We start from the raw sequence: 21,682 nt of genomic DNA, 5'->3' as shown, positions 1-21,682 counted from the left end.
ATCAGGTAAAAATAACAAATTAATGTTTAGTTGTTTTCTAAAAATAGGCTACTCATACGGTTACTGGAAACTCTAATGAGCCCAAATTTTCCTTTAAAAAGGTGTTTTATTACTCTGTGCTTCTACCCAATAACCTTAAATTTTTGTTTTCGTTTCTGTTCCTTAATCTCAAAACATTTAAAATTTGGCAACCAAAATAATTTTTTGAATCTTTAATATTCCAGTGGTTACATATAAAGAATTTATTTCTTAAATTTCTTATGGCTGATATTGTGTCTAGTACTTCACATACCTCTCCCATTCTCTCTCTCAATAAAGTTTCTAATTTAGAATGCAAGAATCTTTATGATTACTTAAGAACTAGACCACCTAATGTATTAGAGAAGCTTTATAATCACCCAACAATATGTCTAGCTGTGTACAGGTAATATTACATTAGGTTGGTGTTCTACTTGTTGCACTAAATTGTGTTTCAGAGAATTACCAGAATTAGCAAGACAATATGTGATCCGTATACTTTTTGTGGAACAACCTGTTCCACAAGCTGTTGTGGCTTCTTGGGGTTCAACTGCTTATTTGAAGTAAGTGGCTTTAAATAATTTCAATGATGATCTGTTAATTGACCAAATAATTTGCAGAGAGCATAATCTTGTTAGCAAAATACTCACTGAACTGTCAGTTTGGCAAGAAGCTACTATACCTGGTGGTCTCCTTGGCTGGATTTTATCGCCAACCTTCAAAAAAAATTTAAAAATAACTCTATTGGGAGGGTAAGAATAAGAAATTTTTTTTGCATGATCCAGCTTCCTGAATTATCTACTGTACATGTTGCCAAGGTAGTAGACTTTGTTTATTGGATGCTAGCTGTCAGTAAGCGAATTTTATAATATGACAACCGTTATTTCCCAAAAATGATGAAATCAGATGTTACTCCAAATGATTGTTGCTAAATTAGATGGAGATTGCATTTCAAAATAAAATCAATGAGAGCAAGGTGGAATCAAACAAATTTTATGGTAACAACTAACTTACTTCATTCTAAGCAAGGAATGACCTCTGAATTTTTGACATATCTCACCAAACACCCTGTACTAACGTCCCATTCAACTTTTCAGTAATGAGATTAAAATTGATTCATTATAATCTAGAAAAGAAATAGGATTGTGCAAAAAATTCTATAAACACTAAACCAATGTGAAGAACTATTGATCTCAGACAATAGTCGAAGTCGCCGCTACGCTTCTCTAAACAAGTGTCTTCAATCAGTATAATATGCTCATCATTCTTGATACTTAATATACTATTATTCAAATGCTGATTGCTTTTTTAGAGGTAAGCCTTGGAGTATGTCATCTGCTCTAGATACAGATAGTAAGGCTCGAGATGTAGCCTTTTTAGACTCGTATTCTATAGAAAGATGGGAATGTGTGTTACACTATATGGTGGGGTCCCAACAGCAAGAAGGTATATCTGCTGATGCTGTGAGGATACTATTGCATGCTCAACTTATGAAACGAGATGAAGAAGATGGTAGTCCGGTGATTACAAAGCAAGGATTTCAATTTTTATTACTAGATAGACATGCTCAAGTTTGGCATTTTATCCTTCAATACTTGGATACAGTTGAAGAAAGGGGGTTAGATTTGGTTGAATGTTTGACATTTTTATTCCAATTGAGTTTTAGCACTCTGGGAAAGGTAGGTATAATATATGAAGATTTTTGGCTTCAAAATGGACATAACATTTTACATTTTTATGCTAGGTGGCCCACCACAGACGTGGTTTTCATTTTGAGGGTGTAAATACCTTCCTCACTAGGTTCTTCAGTGCAGATTCATTTCGATTCTTTGTGGAAATGTCTTGATCGATTCTTTCAATTTTTGGATGAAACCTTGTTATTTCAGTTTAGAATAGACTCACTGATTTTTTTCACAAAATAATTTATAGTTTTTGTTTTATATCAGTTTGAAATTTGAAAGGTTTATCAATCGTATTTCAATTATTTCAATGATGAATTTCAAAATATTTGAAATTTCTATATTCTGATGAAAAAATAAAAAACTAGCCATTTAGAGTTTTTCAAAAAAAATTATATATTCTTGTGTATTTCAATTTGTAAATTCAGAATATCAATAAATGGGAATATTATCGAATAAGAAAGTGATATTGGACAATCAGATCAAAAGAGTGTTTTAGAAAAAATTTTGAAATTCATCATTGAAATAGTTCAGATTGTTTAATTATCTTGGAATCACCAATTTTTCTAAATCACACCTATTTTCATTTATTGCTTTCTTATTTGATAATATTTCCATTTATTGATATCCTAAATTTTCAAATTGAAATACAAAAGAAAGTATAATTTTTTTTGAAAAACCATAAATGGCTTATTTTTTAATTTTTTCATCAGTATGTAAAAATGTCAAAAATTTATAAATTCATATTGAAATAATTAAGATACAATTGAAAAACTTTCAATTTTCAAAGTTATATAAAACAAAAACTATAATTTTTTCGTGAAAAGAATCAGTGAGTTTATTCTAAACTGCCATATGAAGGTTACTCCCAAAAAATGGAAGAATCAATCAAACGATTTACGCACAGAATCAAAATGAATCTGCACTGAAGAACCTAGTGAAAAAAATGGTACGCCACCGAAATATTTCAAGCTTAAAATCATTTCAGAATGAGAAATGACAAACTTATATAATTGGTGCAGTTGAATGACCATACTTGTAATTTTCAGGATTATAGCACGGAGGGCATGAGTTCAAAACTTCTTGTGTTTTTACAACATCTGCGAGAATTTGGATTAGTTTACCAAAGAAAAGTATATCAACTTATCAATCTTTAAATCTTCAAATTAGCTAATTATAATATTTTAGAGGAAGGCAGGAAGATTCTATCCTACAAGATTAGCTATTAACATAACGAGTAGTGTTACCAACAAAAGTATACCAGTTCTTGAGGATGATACTCGTAGGGGATACATAATTGTAGAAACAAATTACAGAGTTTATGCTTACACAAACTCAAATCTACAAGTAGCACTCATAAGTTTATTTACTGAGCTGATGTATAGGTAGGTATATTCTAAACATATTATGATTGATAAATCGTTACGTAGAAGGTAATCTAAAATAACAATGATTATTCTCTTTCAGATTTCCTAATTTGGTTGTAGGGGTTATAACAAGAGAATCTGTAAGGCAAGCTTTAAGAGGAGGTATTACAGCCGATCAAATTATTAGTTACTTAAAACAGCATTCTCATGAAAAGATGTTGCAAGATAACCAAAACCCACTCCCTCCTACTGTAGTAGATCAGATAAAATTGTGGGAATTGGAGAGAAACAGGTTAACTTACCAAGAAGGAGTACTGTACAGTCAATTTTTATCACAAGTGAGTAATTCAGAATTTACAACAATTATCATAATCTACAGCAAAACTGATATGGTAACAGTAATTCTGATAAAATTATAAATATTCTTTTTTTATTAAAACTTTAGAAATTCAGTGCAGTAAAAGACAGTAATCTTTTTTAACTAAAAACAGGTGCATCTAAGTGGTAATTTAAGTTTTGAAAAAAATAAAAGTTAAATGGTGATTACTATAGCAATGTTAAGATCGGTCGATGGCCTATCATTGCAAGACAACCTTTCAGTTCATCTTGATCCCTTCTTAATGTACCACTTTTATACACTTGTTTTTGATAGAGTGAACACTTTTGTTGATATTATCATCCATTCTAAATTCATGTATAATGCCCTGTATAAAGTTTCTAGTGATTACAAATTAAGTCATAAATCATTAAAAAACTAGAAAATATTTTTTGTTTTTCAATTTACTCCAGTATCAAACCAATAACAAATTTTCTAGTCTATTTGCATGAAAATTTTGCAATTCCTCATCCTCAATCGTTGGAGGGTCTAATTAATGTTGAACATAAATAATTATTATTATGTTAATTATTTTTTAGGCCGATTTTAATGTATTGAAGGAGTACGCTCAAACTAATGGGTACCTGATATGGAGTCACAAGGAGAAAAGAACCTTGGTTATAGATAAAAATTCACATGATGATGTGAAAAAATTCTGGAAAAGATATTCCAAAGGAAGTTGAAAAACCTACTATAATTATTTGTTGTAAAAATATAAGTACTTTTATATTGTATTTAAGAATTTTTTATTAAATATGTGAGAATTAAAAAAATGAATGATGGCTAGAGATTTGGAAATATTAATTTTAACTTTTATTAGTGTTCTAAACATCAACTGAGTATATTGATTCACTAATTTTTCAACAATGAATACTAAAAGTTTTTCACATTCTACAAAAAGTTCAGCTTAAAACTCAGGTAATATAAAATTCAAAAACCAATGAAATAACCTCAAAAATATTACATAAGAAATTGTTTTTATATTATGACCACTTCAAGGAATCTAAATTATTATGGCAATGAAAATTCGCTTGATGTATTTCAAAGGATAAAAATCAGCTCAAAGATATGTAACGATTTTGAATATTCAGAAGTTATTCATAACGAACACAATAACTATCAATAATGTTAAATTTTAAAATAGAAATACAGAAAAAACAAAATATTCTGTAGGATTTTGTTGAATGCTTGTTTCCCGAACAGAGCAAAATCATTTCGTCACAATACTAATAATTATTGAATTTAGTAAATACATCCGTACCAAGTTCTGTTTGGTTGATAATTTCGGAGTCACAAATTCTACTGAGATTGAATTAAAATGTAGAATAACAATTTCAAATATAACAGATTGGATTAGGTTCAAATTTAGTTTGTATATGCAAAATAATCACTTGCATTTTCATACTGTATTTCAGGAGCATATCTAGAAAAAAATAACCGACGACAATGACAGATCTTATATTTTAGAACAATTCTGTGGACTTCAAAAAGCGCATGGATGAATGAGCGCCTAAAACTCATATTTGATTAGAAATGTCAATATTTTTCAGTTGGTAACCCCCCTATGTGAATATGTGATGGATTTAAGTAGTAAAAAGTGGTAAGTAGCCATCTGATAATTGAGAACATGTTAGGCAGAAAAAATATTATTTTTCTCAAATATAAATATACACTTAATGATAGAAAATAAGAATTAAATTGAAAAATTTTTGTGTCAAAATGAAAAAAAAAGTCTATTTCAAGATTAATATTTGTACATAACTAAAAGAAACAATAAGAAAATAAAGATTACAATGATGCATTTTGATTCCTTTCAATTCTATATATGTTTAAATGTTGTCAATAGATAATATATTTTAATAAACATATTTCCATCACTTCACAACTTGGGCTTCATAATTTGTCCTCATAATCCTTCAAATCCTCATAATATATGAGGATGAATCTAGAACAAAAGAAAAAATTCTTTAGCATTTACATTGAGAATTATTAGGTATTGTTTAAATTTACATGGGATCTTACAAATTGGGAAAATTAGATAATTTTGCTGATATAGTCTGATAATTTTAAAATAGCTGAACTTTAATTTCCAAAATATAAGAATACTTCATTACCTTAATTCAATACAAATTATTCTTTATCTTTATTCTTATCCTTCTTCTTTTTTTTCTTTTCTTTTTGAACTTCAGTACCATCTCCAACTAAACTTTCTTCTGTTAAAGTATTAGACGCAGGTTCATCTTCTTCACTTTGCCTTTTCTTCTTCTTCTTTTTTTCTTTTTTCACTTCAATACTCGCATCTGCCAAGCTAGTTTCTGCAATGCTTTCATCATTATTCGATTTCTTTTTCTTCTTCTTTGCAGATTCCGCAGTTTCTTCAACAACCTCAATTTTAATTTTCTTAGCTGGATTTTCCACAACTTCATCTGGTTCCTGTTTCACTGGGAGATTAACATAGCTGTTCAACCATTCTTTAGGAGTTTTTTCATTTGGTTTTCCATATTGATCCAATTCTCCTCTAGCTATAAGTAGCTTCTTTTTGGAAGCTCGAGGACCAAGTCCCCATTTTCGGGGATAAGTATCTCTTTCCATTATAACTCTTTTTATCTTTGCAACAACTCCATGGTCACAACTTGCAATTGTAGAAGTAGTCATTAGAGCAACTGCTAAACATATTGCTTCTCCTTTTGTAGTAATAATCACTATTTCTTCATTCATTTCAATTCCATCTTCATATCTTAAAATACCTGGGACTAGAATTTTAGCACCATAACAAATAGCATTTACAGCACTATCTTTCATTATTATCCTTTTATGTCCTACTAATAAACTTTCTAAAGGTTTGATAACTCTTCTTAAATAGCTCTCATCTCTGTGATTGTCATACATCCATTGAGCATCCAAAATGTCATGCAATGTGGCCATATCATCACTTTCTGTTTGTATACCTGATCTCACTCTACGAAGTTCTAACATTTGGGCACCAACAGCAAGCCTTATACCCAAATGGACACATAATGTACGTATATAAGAACCAGCTTCACAACTCACCCAAAAGACTCCAATATTTTTTTCTTCATCAAAAAAATTCAATTTGCTATCATAAACAGATCTTACTCTCAGTTGCCTCTTTACTGCTGATATTAAAGGAGGCCTCTGAAAAAGAGCTCCTTGTAAACTCTCTAGACCTCTTTTGACTCTAGCGACTCCTCCTTCTACTGCAGAATGTAGTTTAAAAACAGCAACATATTCTTTACCTGCAGTCTGTTGTGATTTCACAAGGCGTGTGCTTCTTTCAATACAGACAATTAGACAACCTGTTACTTTAGGATCTAATGTACCTGAATGGCCTGTTTTCTGAACTCTCAGAATTCGTTTGATCCATGCCACAACTTCATGGCTGCTTGGGTTACTTGGTTTATCTAAATTAATACAACCTGCTTTAACATATTCAACTATATCTCTTTTTAGGGGCGATGATCCATTTTCTAGTGGTACATAATGATTTGTTCTTACATTCAATTTATCAAAATTTTTCAATAGAAGAGGCCACTTCGATGAATCCAATTTTGCAGAAATTTCTGAAGGATCAACCGTGAAACTTCCCTTGCTTTGAAGATCACCTAACTCGACACATTTTGATTTCTTCTTTTTTTCTTTCACTAATGAAGTATTAGAAGACTCCATGATAATAAAAATTCAAGTTGGGAAAAGAACACTGAAAAATGCACGTGGAAAGAAACACCATATAGTAGTTTTATTTGAGAGGTTATTTAGTTTCTCACCGCTACAGAGGCATTGAATTTAGAACATAGAACACATGAGAAAAAAAACACAACACAAAAAAAAATTATTCATAGCGTAATATAGAACATTGAACCAGATGATACAAATTTTATATGAAATTTTTATTGGAAAGCCAAAATCAATAATTTCTCATTATAAATTAAAATTGTCCAGAGATAATTAATTAAAGATTATCAGTAATCTGTGGGCATACTCAGATTCGACGCTGTAGGTAGCACCAGTGGCGTACCCAAGGGGAGTATATGCCAATGGGTGGCACTAAATTCAATTCAATTCAATTCATGTTTGGAGGCCGGGATTTTTCCTGATTCTTGGAAGGAAGCTGTTGTTCAGCCCAGTACCGTATCTAGGGCGTGGCAAAGGTGGCACTTGCCACAGGCGCAAGGTCTGCAGGGGCGCCCAAAAATATCAAGAGAAAAAAATATTGGAGCACCAGACATAATAATTCGAAAGGTCACAACTCGGTTTTCAGCTATACGCCTCGCAACGAGCAATGCCGAGGAATCTGAAAACCAAGGACGGAGATCTTCCCCCTTCCCTGGGGGGGGGGGTTATTCTCCAAAAAAAAAACATTTTTTTTACAACAACGTTCACTCATATCTGTAATGTGTTTAATTAGTTTATCGAATCTTTATTAATCTTCGCTACAGAATTTGTTGATGAGTATCTACCATAAGTTATAATTAATTTATTCATCACAGATTACTAACTGGATTTTTATAATAACTTGGATTTTCCTGAGGATTACCAGAGAGCTGTTTGAATTTTTTTTTCAAAATCGATAGCAGATACGACAAAACTAAAACAAACCAAAAAGTGTTGTACTAGACCAGAGTTTCTTTTCACATTTTTCTATAGAACCATTGCTTCACCAAAAAATAGTTCTGGTGGAAAGAAGCAGGTACCCTTCCAGAAAAAATAGATTTGCATACAAAATAAGCACATCACAAGATGAAAACTTTAAATCGGAAGATCTATGATCTGAGAAATCTGTCATTTTCATTTGTACACATTAGGAACACCGTTTAGATATAATCAATTCAGAACTGATATCTGCACAATTAAATTGCAATTTGAATGAATCACAATAAATTGTATAACACGGTCAGACAATTTTTCGATGCGAATTACTCAGTTCAGTACTTTGATAACTACTATATTGAAATTTTGTGACGAGAATGAAACAAAAAACCGAAAATAACGAGTACGTGCATACCGATTACGAATAAAAAAAACGAGCGACACCGACAAAGCGGATAGATAAAGGAAAATAATAAACCTCTGACATAGATGTGATCGTAGAGCAGTAAAAGTACTCATCTTGAAAGCGATAACAAACTCATTAACCGTAAAAGGGTCCGATTTTGTACTCCGTGTCGATTTCAGAGGGAAGTGAAATGATTATTGGTTCTTTTTGTAGAAAAATTCTCGTTTTTGCGAGAATTCTGAAATTTTATATTTTGGAAATATTGGGAGGGGGGAGTAATTACCACCCATTTCTACGCCCTTGCTGGAAACATTGAAAATATAGCTAGCCTTCCCTAGAATTTGTGTATAAGCATAAAATAATCACAAAATATATGACTTAAGCTATGAACAAAAAAATACTATAAGTAAATATAATCGATGAAAAAAAAATCTTCGAAAATGGGGGGCGCTGTCTAAGATATTGCCACAGGCGCTATAGTACCTAGATACGGCCCTGGTTCAGCCCATTCCTAAGGTGGAACATCCGGCCTCTCTGGCAGATTTACGCCCAATCAGTTTGCTTCCAGTTTTGTCTAAGATTCTGGAGAGGATCATTCACAAACAGTTGACTGAATATCTGAATATAAATGGAATATTGCCGAGTTGTCAGTCTGGTTTCAGGAGGAATCATAGTACCGTGACCGCCCTTCTGAAGGTCACCGATGATATATTGCGTGCCATCGATAAAGGGCAAATAACCACTCTTGTACTGCTTGACCTTTCTAGGGCATTCGACACTGTCGATCACGATGTTTTGCTGGCTAAGCTGCAGCATGTTGGTTTGTCGGATGTTCCGTTGGCATTTTTCAACTCGTACCTAAGGGGAAGAAGGCAGCGTGTAATGTACGATGGAAAGTTATCTGATAGCCTTCCAATAGCAACAGACGTGCCGCAAGGATCAATTCTTGGGCCCCTGCTGTTTTTGGTTTATATCTTTGATCTGTTCAAGATTGTGACTTATTGTTCTATTCACGGTTATGCTGATGACATTCAGTTATATTGTAGCTTTAATCCCGAAGATCGTCAATGCGCTAATAATTCCCTGAATAGAGATTTGGAGGTCATATGTCAGTTTGCAGTTGCGCATAACTTGACATTGAATTCAAGAAAATCAAGTTTCACATTATTCGGTAGATCACAGAAGTGTGATGAAGTCTTGGGGAGTGATTTTCGTCCCATAGTAAATGGTGAGCTGATCTCTCACGCTGCTTCGGTGCGGAATCTGGGACTGTTGATGAACTGTAATCTACGTTTCACAGATCATGTCTCATTGTTGTTGAGAAGATCTTACTTCAGGCTTAGAGTGCTTTATGCAAACCGTCAGATTTTGAATTTCCATTTAAGAAAGATGTTGTGTGAGTCAGTTGTTCTCTCGGTTTTTCAACATGGTAACGTTATTTACGGGCCTTGTTTGGACAAAGTTACGGAGAAGCGGATACAGCAAGTCCAGCGCATATGTGGTAGATTCGTTTACGGGCTCAGAAAGTTCGATTCAGTTTCTCATCAACATTTGAAGACCTTGAGGTGGTTGCCGATGTCTAGGGTCTGGGAGATGCATCTGCTCACTCTGACCCATAGTATAATCAAATTGAATAAAAACAAATGTTTTATACACATTTACTCTTTAGAATGCTTTTTGTAACCTGTGGCGGATTGATGATGATTTTTATGGTCCTTTACGCTTAAAAACTTTTGGGGGCCCTCCCCCTACTTTTTGAATTTCTTTCAAAACTATTCTGTAAAAGATATTCACAGGGCCGGATTAGTCTAATTTTCCCCCTAAGCCAAAAACAATTTGCCGCCCCTCTGATTAAAGAGAATTAAAATTTTCTTTTAACACGTGATTTTCGCAGGTGTTAAGACAATTTACTACCTGAAAATGAACCAATCTATTGTTTCAGAGAGTTTATTCAATAGTATTTTACATAACATCCAAAAGATTTTCAGATAACACCGCAATTATAGTTTTCATCATCAATATAATAAAGATTTTTTTCTTGTCTTTTTTTTCCAAAAATTTCTGCAACACTACTTCAAAAAATAAGCAGCAAGATAATCTGAACGCAGTTCAGTATTAGCTGTTAGTTACTAGTTAGTATTACTGTTACGAATAAATATTCAATGAATATTCAAATCATTCATTGATAATTCCCGGCCTTACTTTGAAGTGCAAACATTCATCGTAAAGTTTTTCATTTGAATCATCAGGGAAACTAGAGATAAGATTACTCACTGCTATTCCTAAATCTTCAGAATCAAACAATTGCAATTTTAATAAAAAAGAGTACTTCGCCAGCAAAATCTTTGTAGCAATTTTTACGTTTATTCAATTCCCTTGTTAGATGGCCAATTAATTATAACAAGATAAATCCCTACTCTGAAGTTTTTCCTCCCACTTGAGTTTCATCAGCAGGCACAGTTCTTGTTGTGACTCTTCTTTCTTCAATTCGATATTTTTCAAGTCCAGAATTGCCCTCTACTTTCTCCTCAAATCGATCTCTCAATCCTCCGATATAATCAACACAGGGACTGATAATACAAAACTACTTCATCTATACCAAAGTCAACTTTCTGTATCACTTCATCAAATCTTTCCAAAATTGGACTTCTTACAGGGAACATTATTGGGTTTTCAAGTAGTGTTAACTTAGGTGTTTATTTCTACATTTCAGTAGAAGAGTTAAAGAATAGTGTATTCTAAAACAAGTTGCAGAAATGGGTTGAAGAAATTGGCAAACAGTAATTCCTTGTCATTACTTTTGAGTAATATCATAATCAATCAGTATAATGTTTACATCACCTCAAAAAACCCCAGATGAGATTGACTGTGCAAATTTAGAACATCAAATGATTCAAAAGGAAAATAATTCAAAAAAAAATTACCAATAATAATGATCTTTATTTTTGTACATTCCTATTGGTCTTATTCATATTACAATATTATTTGTTTCCTTGTTTGAATAAGCTTTGCATTGCTTATTGCTACTTTCCATGATTGTAATGTTAAACTTATATGATGAATAAATTACTAATACATTCAATAACATTCAGTGAAAAAAAATAATACTACATCACAGCACATATCAAAAATAAAAACAGAATATTGTGTATGCCATTATTATACCTCATACAATTTCGATGTATATTGGAAAGAAGAATGAAGAAAAATAAAAAAAAAATAAATACATAAATTCTTTCTTAAACTCAACATAATAAGAAAATTTTATATTAAGTAACATTGGTCTGACTAATTCCATAGGTTTTTGAGGATAATAATGCAAACTAAATCAATTTTATTCTAATCGACTATTCTCAATCCAAGAAGAAAATTTTCAAAATTCAATTGCTCTCAATAAAATTTATTTTAATTCCAAACTACTAAAATTTTTAATGAAATTGACAAGTGAAGATAATTTCAAATTGCTAAAATTGAATGAAAATTAAACATGAATAGTCAAAAGAATAATGTAAATAAAATTTCTATTTTTTTAAATGCAAGTAAATTGGTTTTAAAAACTGAAACTAAATGCTTCATAATGTATCTGTTGTTTTTAAAGAAAAAACTCCATCAAAGAATCTTGCTTGAATATGAAAAACTAAAATTGTTACCTATATATTATAGTCAAAATTGACATTAAGAGATTCAATTGAAAAGAAATTTTTTATTATCATCTTTTAAAATGATGAAAGTCGAAATATGAAATTACTTTTCAAAATAGAAGATGAATGACTCTCCAACATTCTATGAAAGAAAAATTGCTATTTTTCATATAAAACAAACACAAATTTGGTTATGTAAGTAATTCTGGAAAATTGAAGATAAATAAAAAATAGATAGACTATAAAATTAACAACTAGATAAAATAAATCAATTCAAAATGAACACTCACATAACAAAGAGAGCAATCACATAGATATTAATTTCTACAGCCTTGTTTTGATATTAAAGCTCTTGCAATTTCTTGTTAGGATATATTCAGATATTCTCGATTATTTGGTACGAAGAGCATCATGCATCTTAACTTTGTCTGGAATAGCAGCTGCTTCAAGGGGTACTCTAACCATCAGTTCCCTTAGACTGTTAGAATATGTTATCTTGCGATAAAATTTAGAGCTGTGGACAAATATGCTGTAATTGTAGCTGCAGAATATGAGCTATTTAAGAAAATATATGGAGTATTTTCAACCAGTACACATGAAACTATGATTATGGATGTAGGTTGTATAAAAAAATTCATTCTATAATTCGGATATTAAACTGAAGGTCGAGGTAAATACTAAAGATAAAGATATGTATCAATTGAGATTGTTCAACATCAAACAAATGTTTGATAAAGAATTTTGAATTGTTGATATCTTTTACATAGAAAAGTCAGTCATACTATTTGCATTCTATAAAATTGAACCTAGCCCTTGAATTTTTATATTGTATAAATTCATTAATCTGCTATAAATGCACTTACCTTATGAAAGGTTTAGCCATGAATAACATGGTTTTTATCCATAAAGTAGGATGTACCAAATACAAATGAATGAGGTTTTTTTTCAACTTTCTCCCTACCATTTGGTAACATCTTTTAATCCATCGGAAGGCAGGCACTTTTGTTGCACCCCCATGCAAATATACCAAGACATAATCATCAGTTACTAGCCTTTCAAGGGTCCATAAAACATATCTGTAAGGCAAGAATTTAAACAAATAAAAAAGTAGAAAACTACTGACGTGAAATCAAGAGTTTTTGTCCGCGGTGATTTCAGAGAAAAAAAAACAAAGAGCAGTTTAAAGAATGAAAATATATCCGGCCGTTTTCGAGAAAACTTAGGTTACCAAGACAAGTGACATCATCCGAAATATTTTTTTCTTGAGTGTTGTAATTCGCACTTTTTTTCAAATGGAAATCAATTTGACAGATTTCATCAAGTTTGACATTTTTATTTAGTAATACTTCAGAATTCATTCAGAATATGAAATCTTTTATGCAGAATGAATGAACAAATTAACAAAACTTCAGAAATATTCTCAAAACGAAAACTGAAAATCCTTTAAACCCAACCATGGCTCAAATTTTGAATAATTACGCAGCTAGTATTACGGCAGGTACTGTTGGTGGCTTAGTTTTGGGTTACATGGCCATGAAAGTGACTAGGAAGGCAGGAGCTGCTGCAGGATTGGGTATTATCGGTTACGAAGTTGCGCACCACAACAGACTCGTATCTACCAGTTTGGATAGCGTGATGGCAAAAGTGCGCAGTCGCATAGGCGATACCTGCTCAAAATATTGTTCTAAAACAACAGGCCAGATGAAATCCCTCGGTGGAAAAAATAAAGCTTTAACAGTTGGTCTCATTGGAGGTTCTCTTTTAGGTATAGCTTGTAGTTGAAATGAGCTGAACTTTACTCAATAAATTATCAATGTTTATAAAACTGCAATGATTTTTATTACTGAAGATTATGTTGTTGTATTCAAGTTATAGAGCCCTGGCAAATTAGACATTATGATTCTCCAAGAATTGTACAAAGCTGAAAACTTATTACATCCCTTTCGGGATCCTAAATAAGAATTCTGTGAGTTTCTGACCTTTGAAGGTAATCACCAAAACACAGCCAATTTTTTTTCGTTTTTCATTTATAACTCCTATATGATGCATCTCACAGAAAATGTTATACCAGCCTTTATTAAGGAGCATTAAATTTTGCGTTGAATGGTCAAATCAGTTCAAAAATATACATTTCTATTCCAAATTAATAACTAATATTCAACATTTTTTAACCCAAAGATCTTCATTGTATTGAATAAATTTCTCTTTTTCAATTAAATTTTCCAACTTTGAGCTCTTTCATTTAAATTTTCATACTAATCATTTCTCAAATCACAAACTCTGTAAATTCTGTGTTGAATCGCTAAATCAGTTAAGCTGTTTTGCCGCAATCGAATTAAAAAATTTACATTTCTATTCCAAATTAATAACTAACATTCAAAATTTTTTAGCCCAAAGATCTTCATTGTACTGAATAAATTTATCTTTTTCAATTGAATTTTCCAACATGGAGCTCTTTCATTTCAATTTTCATACTAATCATTTCTCAAATCACAACCACAAACTCTTAAGTAAAAATGTTCTGAATAAAAAGTTGATGTTTTTCAAGGGGAAGTCCACTTCTACTACAACCTCTTCTATTTTCTTCAACCCTGGAGCGGAAGAGGGTCAATTTTGGATATTTCAGTGAGAACCCCCGTTTTTTATTGCAGATTCGTATTCTACGGCATAAAATACAAAAGTTCTGTTCAAACAATTTCTCACGATTCGTCACAGATGGATCTGTATTCGAATTTGAATTTTCCGTCCGAGCAACCTTAATGTGTAAGTTCCATTAATCATTCACATGACATAAATTCATAAATTGTTCAACTATTCCTTGAAACAATGGAAAATTTTCTGAGCATAAAGACAATATTTTTCTTTTCTTTCAATTGATATATCCTTTTTAATTAACGGGAAGTATTTTGAACCCAAAACATCAAGAACAAATAATTTCGCCATTTTCAAATGGTCGATGTTCGTAAGTATTCCCGAAAAAGGAAAGATCTGACAACAATGTATATACCAGCATAATATGAGCCATATCACAAGATCCTTGCACACCAAATTCTATTAAAATTATGCAATCCGTTTCCGAGATAATTGAGGTGTTCTGTATATCAGTGGATGTGGGTTTTCAAATGTAATTCCCAAATTGTTAATATCCAATTTATGATTGTTAAAACATAGTAAATATAAAACTTGTTTTAATCTTGGTAATCTAATCTATAAAATGCCATATAATATTTGTAAAATACTCACAGAAATAGATTATCCATGACATATTCATAATCGATTCTTGAATCGCTAGGTAAATGGCAAGCAGAAAAAATAACAATAGCAGTGTGACCCCCTGCCCTCAGGTAACCTCCATGTGAAAGAACACATTTGTATGGCTCAATAACCCTCATATCAATTGTTCTCTGTTCTCCATCAGGTAATACCATCCTTTGCCAATATCTAGCATGTCTTCTTTCATCTGCTGCACTTAGAGGTTCTATAGGTTCAGTTAGTTGGTAGTCTATAACATAAAATACAAAACATTTTAGAATTTACATTTTGATTTAAAATTTCAGTACCCGCTTGGTTTTCTTCCAAAAATTATTACTTGAATTGTTTTTCATTTCATCATATAGTCTGTTCATCTTAGCAGTGCAATGACGTCATAAAACGTTTTCCAGAACCTTTGCCAGACAGTATATTTCATCAGCAATCAGCTTTGAGAGAGGATGGGTACAAATAGGAGTGTTTAAAATTATTCAGTCTCGATTATATGAAGTCTGAGTATTTGTAGAAAAGGAGATTGATGTATTCTCATATTTTCATTTTGCGATGGTCCTGATCTGATCGTGATTTGACCAAAGAAATATTTGTTGTGAATTTGATATTTTTTATGATTTCATCTCACAAAATTCTATTTGTCTGGTAAAATCTCCTGGGAAAATTTGTTGGGTAGTTTTCAATTCATAGGATTTATGCCCATGTTTTTTTCAAAATATGTCTAATCGGGCGGTCCTGAATGCCAATTTCTTGAAAAATTTTAGTGATGGACATAGAGCTCACTGAATTTTCGGAATTTCTTATTCTTTTGGTTGGTATAAACAATTCATGTATCATTAATATAAATATTATTTTTAGCCAAATAAATAGATCTATGAAAAGATATACATATTTCTTTTTATTCTTATTATAGGTAGTCTTTATTTTTGTCAACAATAATGCAGTGATAAATTAATAAAATAATTCAACTTACCATCTTCAGTCTCTAGATCCACCATATTACTCAGATCTCCATTGAATACATCCTCAGACTTCAAACTATCAGTATTACTATCAATTGATGACACCTCACTTTCATCGCTTGTTTTAGTTGGTACCACTTTTATTCTTCTCAATTTATTACTTTTTTTGTTTCGGCAGAGAAAATTTAAATTTCCTAGAAAATTCTTCAATAAGTGATACACATTGAATGTATTATCCTCATTAAATTAGAATTAAATCACATATTTATTAGAATAATTTATTCATTCTCGGATAATTATGGGATGATATGGTTATATGTATATGAATATATTTTATTATTGATTACAAGCAACAAAAGTGGAAAAGATACTTACATCAATGAATTTATGCTTTAAAATGAATATGTGTAACTTGCTAGTTTTGTCTCACTTAATTGTTATCCATTAATTTAATAAAAAAATAATCCCTACATGTGTTTAAGGTCAATACTGCAATTTAAAACATCTAAATTGAAGTCCAAAGGTTTTGGACTTTCAATATTGTCCATGACAATATAATTATAATTTATAAATCACATTGAAAAAATACTCATAACTTTAAAAAGTGTGAGATAATTTACCTTCTTTTTCATTCATTGTCAAGCTAACATTTTGAAAATTTTCACTTAAATGTGCTTCATAAACAGATTTTTCATTTTCATTATCGCTTAAATCATTATAGGATACTTCCACAGGTAATTCAAACTTCATTGATTTCTTCAGAGCTGATGGACTATCAGGAAAATCTAAAATTGAAGAATATGTAATGATTTTTGGAGAATAAATATTTATTATTATAAAAAATAGAAACAAACCAGGTAATTCTTCGTTATATCCTAAATATGCTATATCTGTTTGGGACATCTGAGATTCTGCACTATCCTCCAAACCTGTACTATGAGCAGGGGGATCAAAAGAATTATTTTGGTCTATATTTGGTATCCCTCGTTTTGGTTTTTCAGGAATCAGATCAGGGTAATCAGGTGATACTGAGGAATACATTAAGGGATGCGAGTTTGTTGCTTGCTTATCATTTTCCATTTTTGATCTGAAAAAAATTAATTTTAATGAATGGAGTTGATTGTTGTAATGAATGAAATGAAATCTGAAAACTTTTCAAATTCAGTAATTTGAGTTTTAGTTACGTTCCAGTGCAATTAGCACAGTGGAAACGTTAATTTAAAAACAATTAATGCAATTCTAAATTGAAACTTTCACAAATTGAACTCGAAAGTTACGAATGAAATTTATTTCACGGTAGTGAATAATTCAAAAGTTTTATTAATTTCTTGAACTCTCATCTATTTCCATTAGAATTCTCAAAAGATCACTCACTTCCTCATACTATTATGTTGATATTCAATGTTCATTAAAGTAAGTTGAAAATAAAATCAAATTCCGAAAAACATTTTTCATACGTCAACTTCAAATCTGTTCAAATCAGAAATCTATGTTTTACACAGAGATAGAAGATTTCAACCACAGATAGTCTTTAATAAAACCATTGTTTAAGGAGTTGTTCTCCTTAAACAATGATAAAACTAGAACTAGAATTTAGAACTAAGGTTTTGGAGCATTATCCATTAATCCCTTTAACAATTAACATTAATTAATAAGAGGAAGGAATCGCCTTGTAACTGGTGCATTTGTTTTGATTCCAACATTCGTCACCCCTTGTCTGACGGGACACTATAGCAGTAGCGTAACATAGTTTTGATTTATTTCGAAATGATCAATTGATGCTCAAAAATAGTTTGCAATGTGATTTATTAATGAAAATTCTTTTGTGCATCAAAAAGGTCAATGTTTTTCTCAGTTTAATGATTTAGCTATTGTAAAGTTATGGAAAAAGGATTCCTGATGAAGCATTCAACAATCAAATAACGATTCTGCACGCCTATGGATTTGGAGAGTTTTTTCAAATAATTTATTTACCTACGTACTGTAGAAATATAATTATTGAATATTGAACATATATTAGGGGGGTAGTAGTATTCGTTTTGATTTTTAGAGATAGAAGTGATCACAATACTTCCACCACCTTATAAAAAGAGGTAGAATGGGAACCAAAAATAGGTATGCATGCTAGAAAAGTTCGACTTTTCGGCACCAATCATGGAAGAAGATCATTCAAATTTGTCTACTTCGTATGAATTCGACCTTTTTATTGAAATTTACAAATATTTTAACCATTTATTCTGTTCTACGAACTGAATCATTTTGACGAAATAATATAGAGCGATCAGTTCGGACAAATTTTCTTTTAAGGACAGAGACAACCCTATCTGTATAAGGAATATTTTCCGAGAGCGTTATACAATTTGACGTCTCTTGCTCTTGGATGCCCCAAAATGAATCAATGAATATATAGGTATAGAGATTATAATACTTGAAGATGCCAAATAAATTGTCATAAAAATTCTAAGTTTCACAATGACTCCTTATTATAGATATAAATTTTCAGGTAATTCATTTGGTGTGGATATTTTTATTTTTGACATTTTCATACTTCAGATTGGAGATATTTTCACCCTACAAAATTTTCAAAATTTGCCGGTGTTTCACGGAAATTTAATGAAAAAGTAAGCTGTCAAAATAATGAACTTGTTTACAAGGTAAGTTCCAATAACATAATATTTGAAGAATTTTTGATAATCATATTCGTAAATGTTCGATTGGCTCTATATTTACTTAACAAAAATATTACACGAATCTGTAATGCCTCTGCTATAATGTCAATCATTTGAATTCTGTAAATTTTCCGCGCTTGACTGTCAGTGGCGCAAGTGGCTTTAATGTCAGTGCTGCACTTCCACGATTCACAATCTTTCATTTTCCATTTGTGCCAACACAACACTGAAACCCATTAAGTTTATCGATCACTCAAATAACCTTCGTCTCGTTTTGAAAAATGTCTTCAAAAAAGGTAAAATATTCACAAAATATTTCGCTGAAAACGGCAATTAAAAATGTATCCAATGTTTTCCCATACTAAGTTTATTAAATAATGATTTTTCTTTTAGAAAAGTTCCAAACAGCAAAAGCATCAAGCCAAAGAATCTAAAAAGGCCACTGGTGTTAAAAAACCGATTAAAACTTTACTTTTGTTTTCTTTCATCCTTTTAGGACTAGTTATATTCACTGATGTGCAGAGACATGGAAGTTGGAAAGGTAAATTTCTGAGAAATTCAGTTCTTTCTCGTTATATTTATGATTTAATTTGTTCCAGATTCAGTTCTGGCTAACCTTTTGAAAGACTATCATGTTTGTGAATACAGCCATCAAGTCCTCAATAAGACATCAGAAGGAATAAGATGGATTAATTCGGAAATTGATAAGCAATTTCCAGGATATGAAAAAAAATTGCACGAAACTTTAGAGCCTTATTCAGAGCTAATTTCTGATTTTAGCATTGTTTCATACAAAGTGGTCTTGAATGCTAAAGATTCTGTTGTTGTAGTTTATGGAAATTTAGTGAAAAAGGTCAGTGAAATTAGATTTATCTTTAATAAATTTGTTCCATATTTGTTGAAAATTCATTATAGATGAAATAATAAAGCATTGCTTTATTAGATTCATATGTTGAATCTTATTTTGTCTGTTTTGTAGATTGACGATTATGCACCAGGTTTGCTGGATCAAACTGGAAATGCAATTAGAAATGCATTTGCTGAATCAATAAATCTGTCTAGGAAAACTATGAAATATTTTAGAGAAGAAGTTTTTGTGTAAGTAATATGAGTGAATTGACTTCCTATTTACATTGTATTAACAATATTCATCAATGAAATATTCTATTGAGTGCTATTTTTGTCATTCTATAAGGCATTATGGAAATGGTGTACAGTTATCTATCATAAGATGCTTATTTTGGGTGTTTTCAGTTTCCAGTATCTTATCCATTTGTTTTATACAAAAGTACACTTTGATTACTGTAAAACTTTCCTGTTTCATTGGGGTTATCAGGCATATTTTGCTTATCAGGTTGAGTTGATATTAAATGGAGAATAATAAAGGAATGAAGCGATTAAAATATCTATGTTTTCTTCATTATTTGAGGAATTTTTTGCTATTGAAGTATTTCTGGGAATGATAATACAGGCTATTCAACACTTATTGTAACATATTGCATTGTAATGGCCTTTGAAATGTTTTTTAAAGCATTTCACTTAAATTGGCAACTATTCTGTATGACAATATTAAAATTGGCAATCATAAATTGTGTATTCTAAATCCTTATTTGAATTTTATGAACTCACCAATTCTAAACACGAGATACTTAAATTGAAAATATTTCAAAGACTACCATAAAGTAACAATAATCTATAAAGAGCCTTCATATAGATTCAAGTTTTCGAGGACATCGTCAACTTTGATTTGGTTCTTTTTTGTTTTTGTAATGATGAGTTATCCAATTGAAATCAGATGTTGGAATATATAAATAAATATATTTATATTGAATTTTCAGTGGAAACTTGGCACCAGAACATATGGCTAAAGTTATGGTCGATCTTGTAAATACTGCTCTACAAAAAGTGAATGAGTTCTACGTTTGGGGATACGAAAAAGTGAGGACAGTTATAAAATGAAGTATGTTATCTAGTCATTTGTATATTACAAATTGAAATCTCTTGATCTGACTTGAGAATCTCTTAGCAACTTACGAATAGCATAACCTAAAACTTTTTCATGGTGTTTCTTCGAAATAATTTTCAGACTTTCGGTTTTATTAATCTGAGAAAGTTTTGGGATTGCATTCATATGGTGCTGTGGATTGGAATACCATAACATTGACAATGCATTTAATTTATTTATTCAATTATATACATTCCTTATCGGTTTATTGAAGGTTTTGGTAATTGTGAGTTATTTAATTCATTGAATTGCTACTCTCTGAATTATATGGATTTTATTTATTATATATACATTCCTGTAATATTTTGTGTAGTTTGAATAAATATCTATTGATTTCTCTCTCTCCCTTTAGTTTGATACTTTGATATTATATTATTGTTTTTGTTGGATATTGTTTTCGAAGACTTCATTTTGTAATATTTTTGTTGAATAAAACACTACTGAAATTTGTCTTTGAATGAAATTGCTACACAAATCTTTATGACCTTTTTACTTTTCCTGCACTTAAATAATATAATGTTTTATTAGCACATCATTAACATTCTCTATATTTATTTTTCACAAAATATGGAAAATTATCAATTCTTATTTGTAATTTGTATCGAATAAAAATATTATTATTGTTATTTTCAAATGGTTGGATCTTATATTGTCAAGAATCAAAGTTTTAATTGTGAATAATGAAAATAT

General features: G+C 30.9%; 4 protein-coding genes across 5 annotated transcripts; 2 read left to right on the top strand and 2 right to left on the bottom strand.

Moving 5' to 3' along the window:
* The first annotated feature begins 125 nt into the window (after nucleotides 1-125).
* LOC123671686 (general transcription factor IIH subunit 4) lies at nucleotides 126-4,238 on the top strand. The gene is made up of 8 exons (XM_045605649.1): nucleotides 126-424; nucleotides 477-581; nucleotides 639-770; nucleotides 1,331-1,697; nucleotides 2,747-2,830; nucleotides 2,886-3,082; nucleotides 3,165-3,402; nucleotides 3,980-4,238. The coding sequence occupies exons 1-8, from the start codon at nucleotides 261-263 to the stop codon at nucleotides 4,121-4,123; spliced, it is 1,431 nt and encodes a 476-aa protein (XP_045461605.1). The 5' UTR covers nucleotides 126-260; the 3' UTR covers nucleotides 4,124-4,238.
* A 934-nt stretch (nucleotides 4,239-5,172) lies between these two features.
* Nucleotides 5,173-7,252, bottom strand: LOC123671685 (H/ACA ribonucleoprotein complex subunit 4). The gene is made up of 2 exons (XM_045605648.1): nucleotides 5,555-7,252; nucleotides 5,173-5,385 (listed from the first exon to the last, which is right to left on the bottom strand). The coding sequence occupies exon 1, from the start codon at nucleotides 7,125-7,127 to the stop codon at nucleotides 5,571-5,573; it is 1,557 nt and encodes a 518-aa protein (XP_045461604.1). The 5' UTR covers nucleotides 7,128-7,252; the 3' UTR covers nucleotides 5,173-5,385; nucleotides 5,555-5,570.
* A 4,122-nt stretch (nucleotides 7,253-11,374) lies between these two features.
* LOC123688793 (protein prune homolog 2) lies at nucleotides 11,375-17,834 on the bottom strand. Its single transcript, XM_045627460.1, has 7 exons — nucleotides 17,693-17,834; nucleotides 17,173-17,405; nucleotides 16,939-17,103; nucleotides 16,330-16,512; nucleotides 15,339-15,597; nucleotides 12,959-13,171; nucleotides 11,375-12,609 (listed from the first exon to the last, which is right to left on the bottom strand). The coding sequence occupies exons 1-7, from the start codon at nucleotides 17,725-17,727 to the stop codon at nucleotides 12,486-12,488; spliced, it is 1,212 nt and encodes a 403-aa protein (XP_045483416.1). The 5' UTR covers nucleotides 17,728-17,834; the 3' UTR covers nucleotides 11,375-12,485.
* A 941-nt stretch (nucleotides 17,835-18,775) lies between these two features.
* LOC123688877 lies at nucleotides 18,776-21,335 on the top strand. 2 transcript variants are annotated; one of them, XM_045627603.1, is made up of 6 exons: nucleotides 18,776-18,821; nucleotides 18,872-18,972; nucleotides 19,381-19,528; nucleotides 19,587-19,840; nucleotides 19,967-20,085; nucleotides 20,826-21,335. In XM_045627603.1, exons 1-6 carry the CDS (start codon nucleotides 18,791-18,793, stop codon nucleotides 20,944-20,946), a joined length of 774 nt encoding a protein of 257 aa, XP_045483559.1. In that variant the 5' UTR covers nucleotides 18,776-18,790; the 3' UTR covers nucleotides 20,947-21,335. The 2 variants fall into 2 exon arrangements, with proteins under 2 accessions (XP_045483559.1, XP_045483560.1); XM_045627604.1 differs by lacking the exons at nucleotides 18,776-18,821; nucleotides 18,872-18,972 and adding an exon at nucleotides 19,123-19,283.
* The last annotated feature ends 347 nt before the right edge of the window (nucleotides 21,336-21,682 follow it).

Source organism: Harmonia axyridis, chromosome 1 (assembly GCF_914767665.1).
Source record: "Harmonia axyridis chromosome 1, icHarAxyr1.1, whole genome shotgun sequence".
In the NCBI taxonomy this organism is placed as follows: Eukaryota; Metazoa; Arthropoda; class Insecta; order Coleoptera; family Coccinellidae; genus Harmonia; species Harmonia axyridis.
Note: the sequence above shows the minus strand (reverse complement) of the source record. Positions and strands in the feature narration are given on the sequence as shown.

Coding starts and splice junctions, on each gene's coding strand:
- LOC123671686 (XM_045605649.1), top strand. CDS start 261: ATGGCTGATATTGTGTCTAGTACTTCACATACCTCTCCCATTCTCTCT. Junction 582..638: donor GGTTCAACTGCTTATTTGAA/GTAAGTGGCTTT, acceptor AATAATTTGCAG/AGAGCATAATCTTGTTAGCA. Junction 3,083..3,164: donor TTTACTGAGCTGATGTATAG/GTAGGTATATTC, acceptor ATTCTCTTTCAG/ATTTCCTAATTTGGTTGTAG.
- LOC123671685 (XM_045605648.1), bottom strand. CDS start 7,127: ATGGAGTCTTCTAATACTTCATTAGTGAAAGAAAAAAAGAAGAAATCA.
- LOC123688793 (XM_045627460.1), bottom strand. CDS start 17,727: ATGAACATTGAATATCAACATAATAGTATGAGGAA. Junction 13,172..15,338: donor GTCATGGATAATCTATTTCT/GTGAGTATTTTA, acceptor CTTGCCTTACAG/ATATGTTTTATGGACCCTTG. Junction 12,610..12,958: donor ATGGCTAAACCTTTCATAAG/GTAAGTGCATTT, acceptor ATTTGTCCACAG/CTCTAAATTTTATCGCAAGA.
- LOC123688877 (XM_045627603.1), top strand. CDS start 18,791: ATGACTCCTTATTATAGATATAAATTTTCAG. Junction 18,822..18,871: donor TTATAGATATAAATTTTCAG/GTAATTCATTTG, acceptor TTCATACTTCAG/ATTGGAGATATTTTCACCCT. Junction 19,841..19,966: donor ATGGAAATTTAGTGAAAAAG/GTCAGTGAAATT, acceptor TCTGTTTTGTAG/ATTGACGATTATGCACCAGG.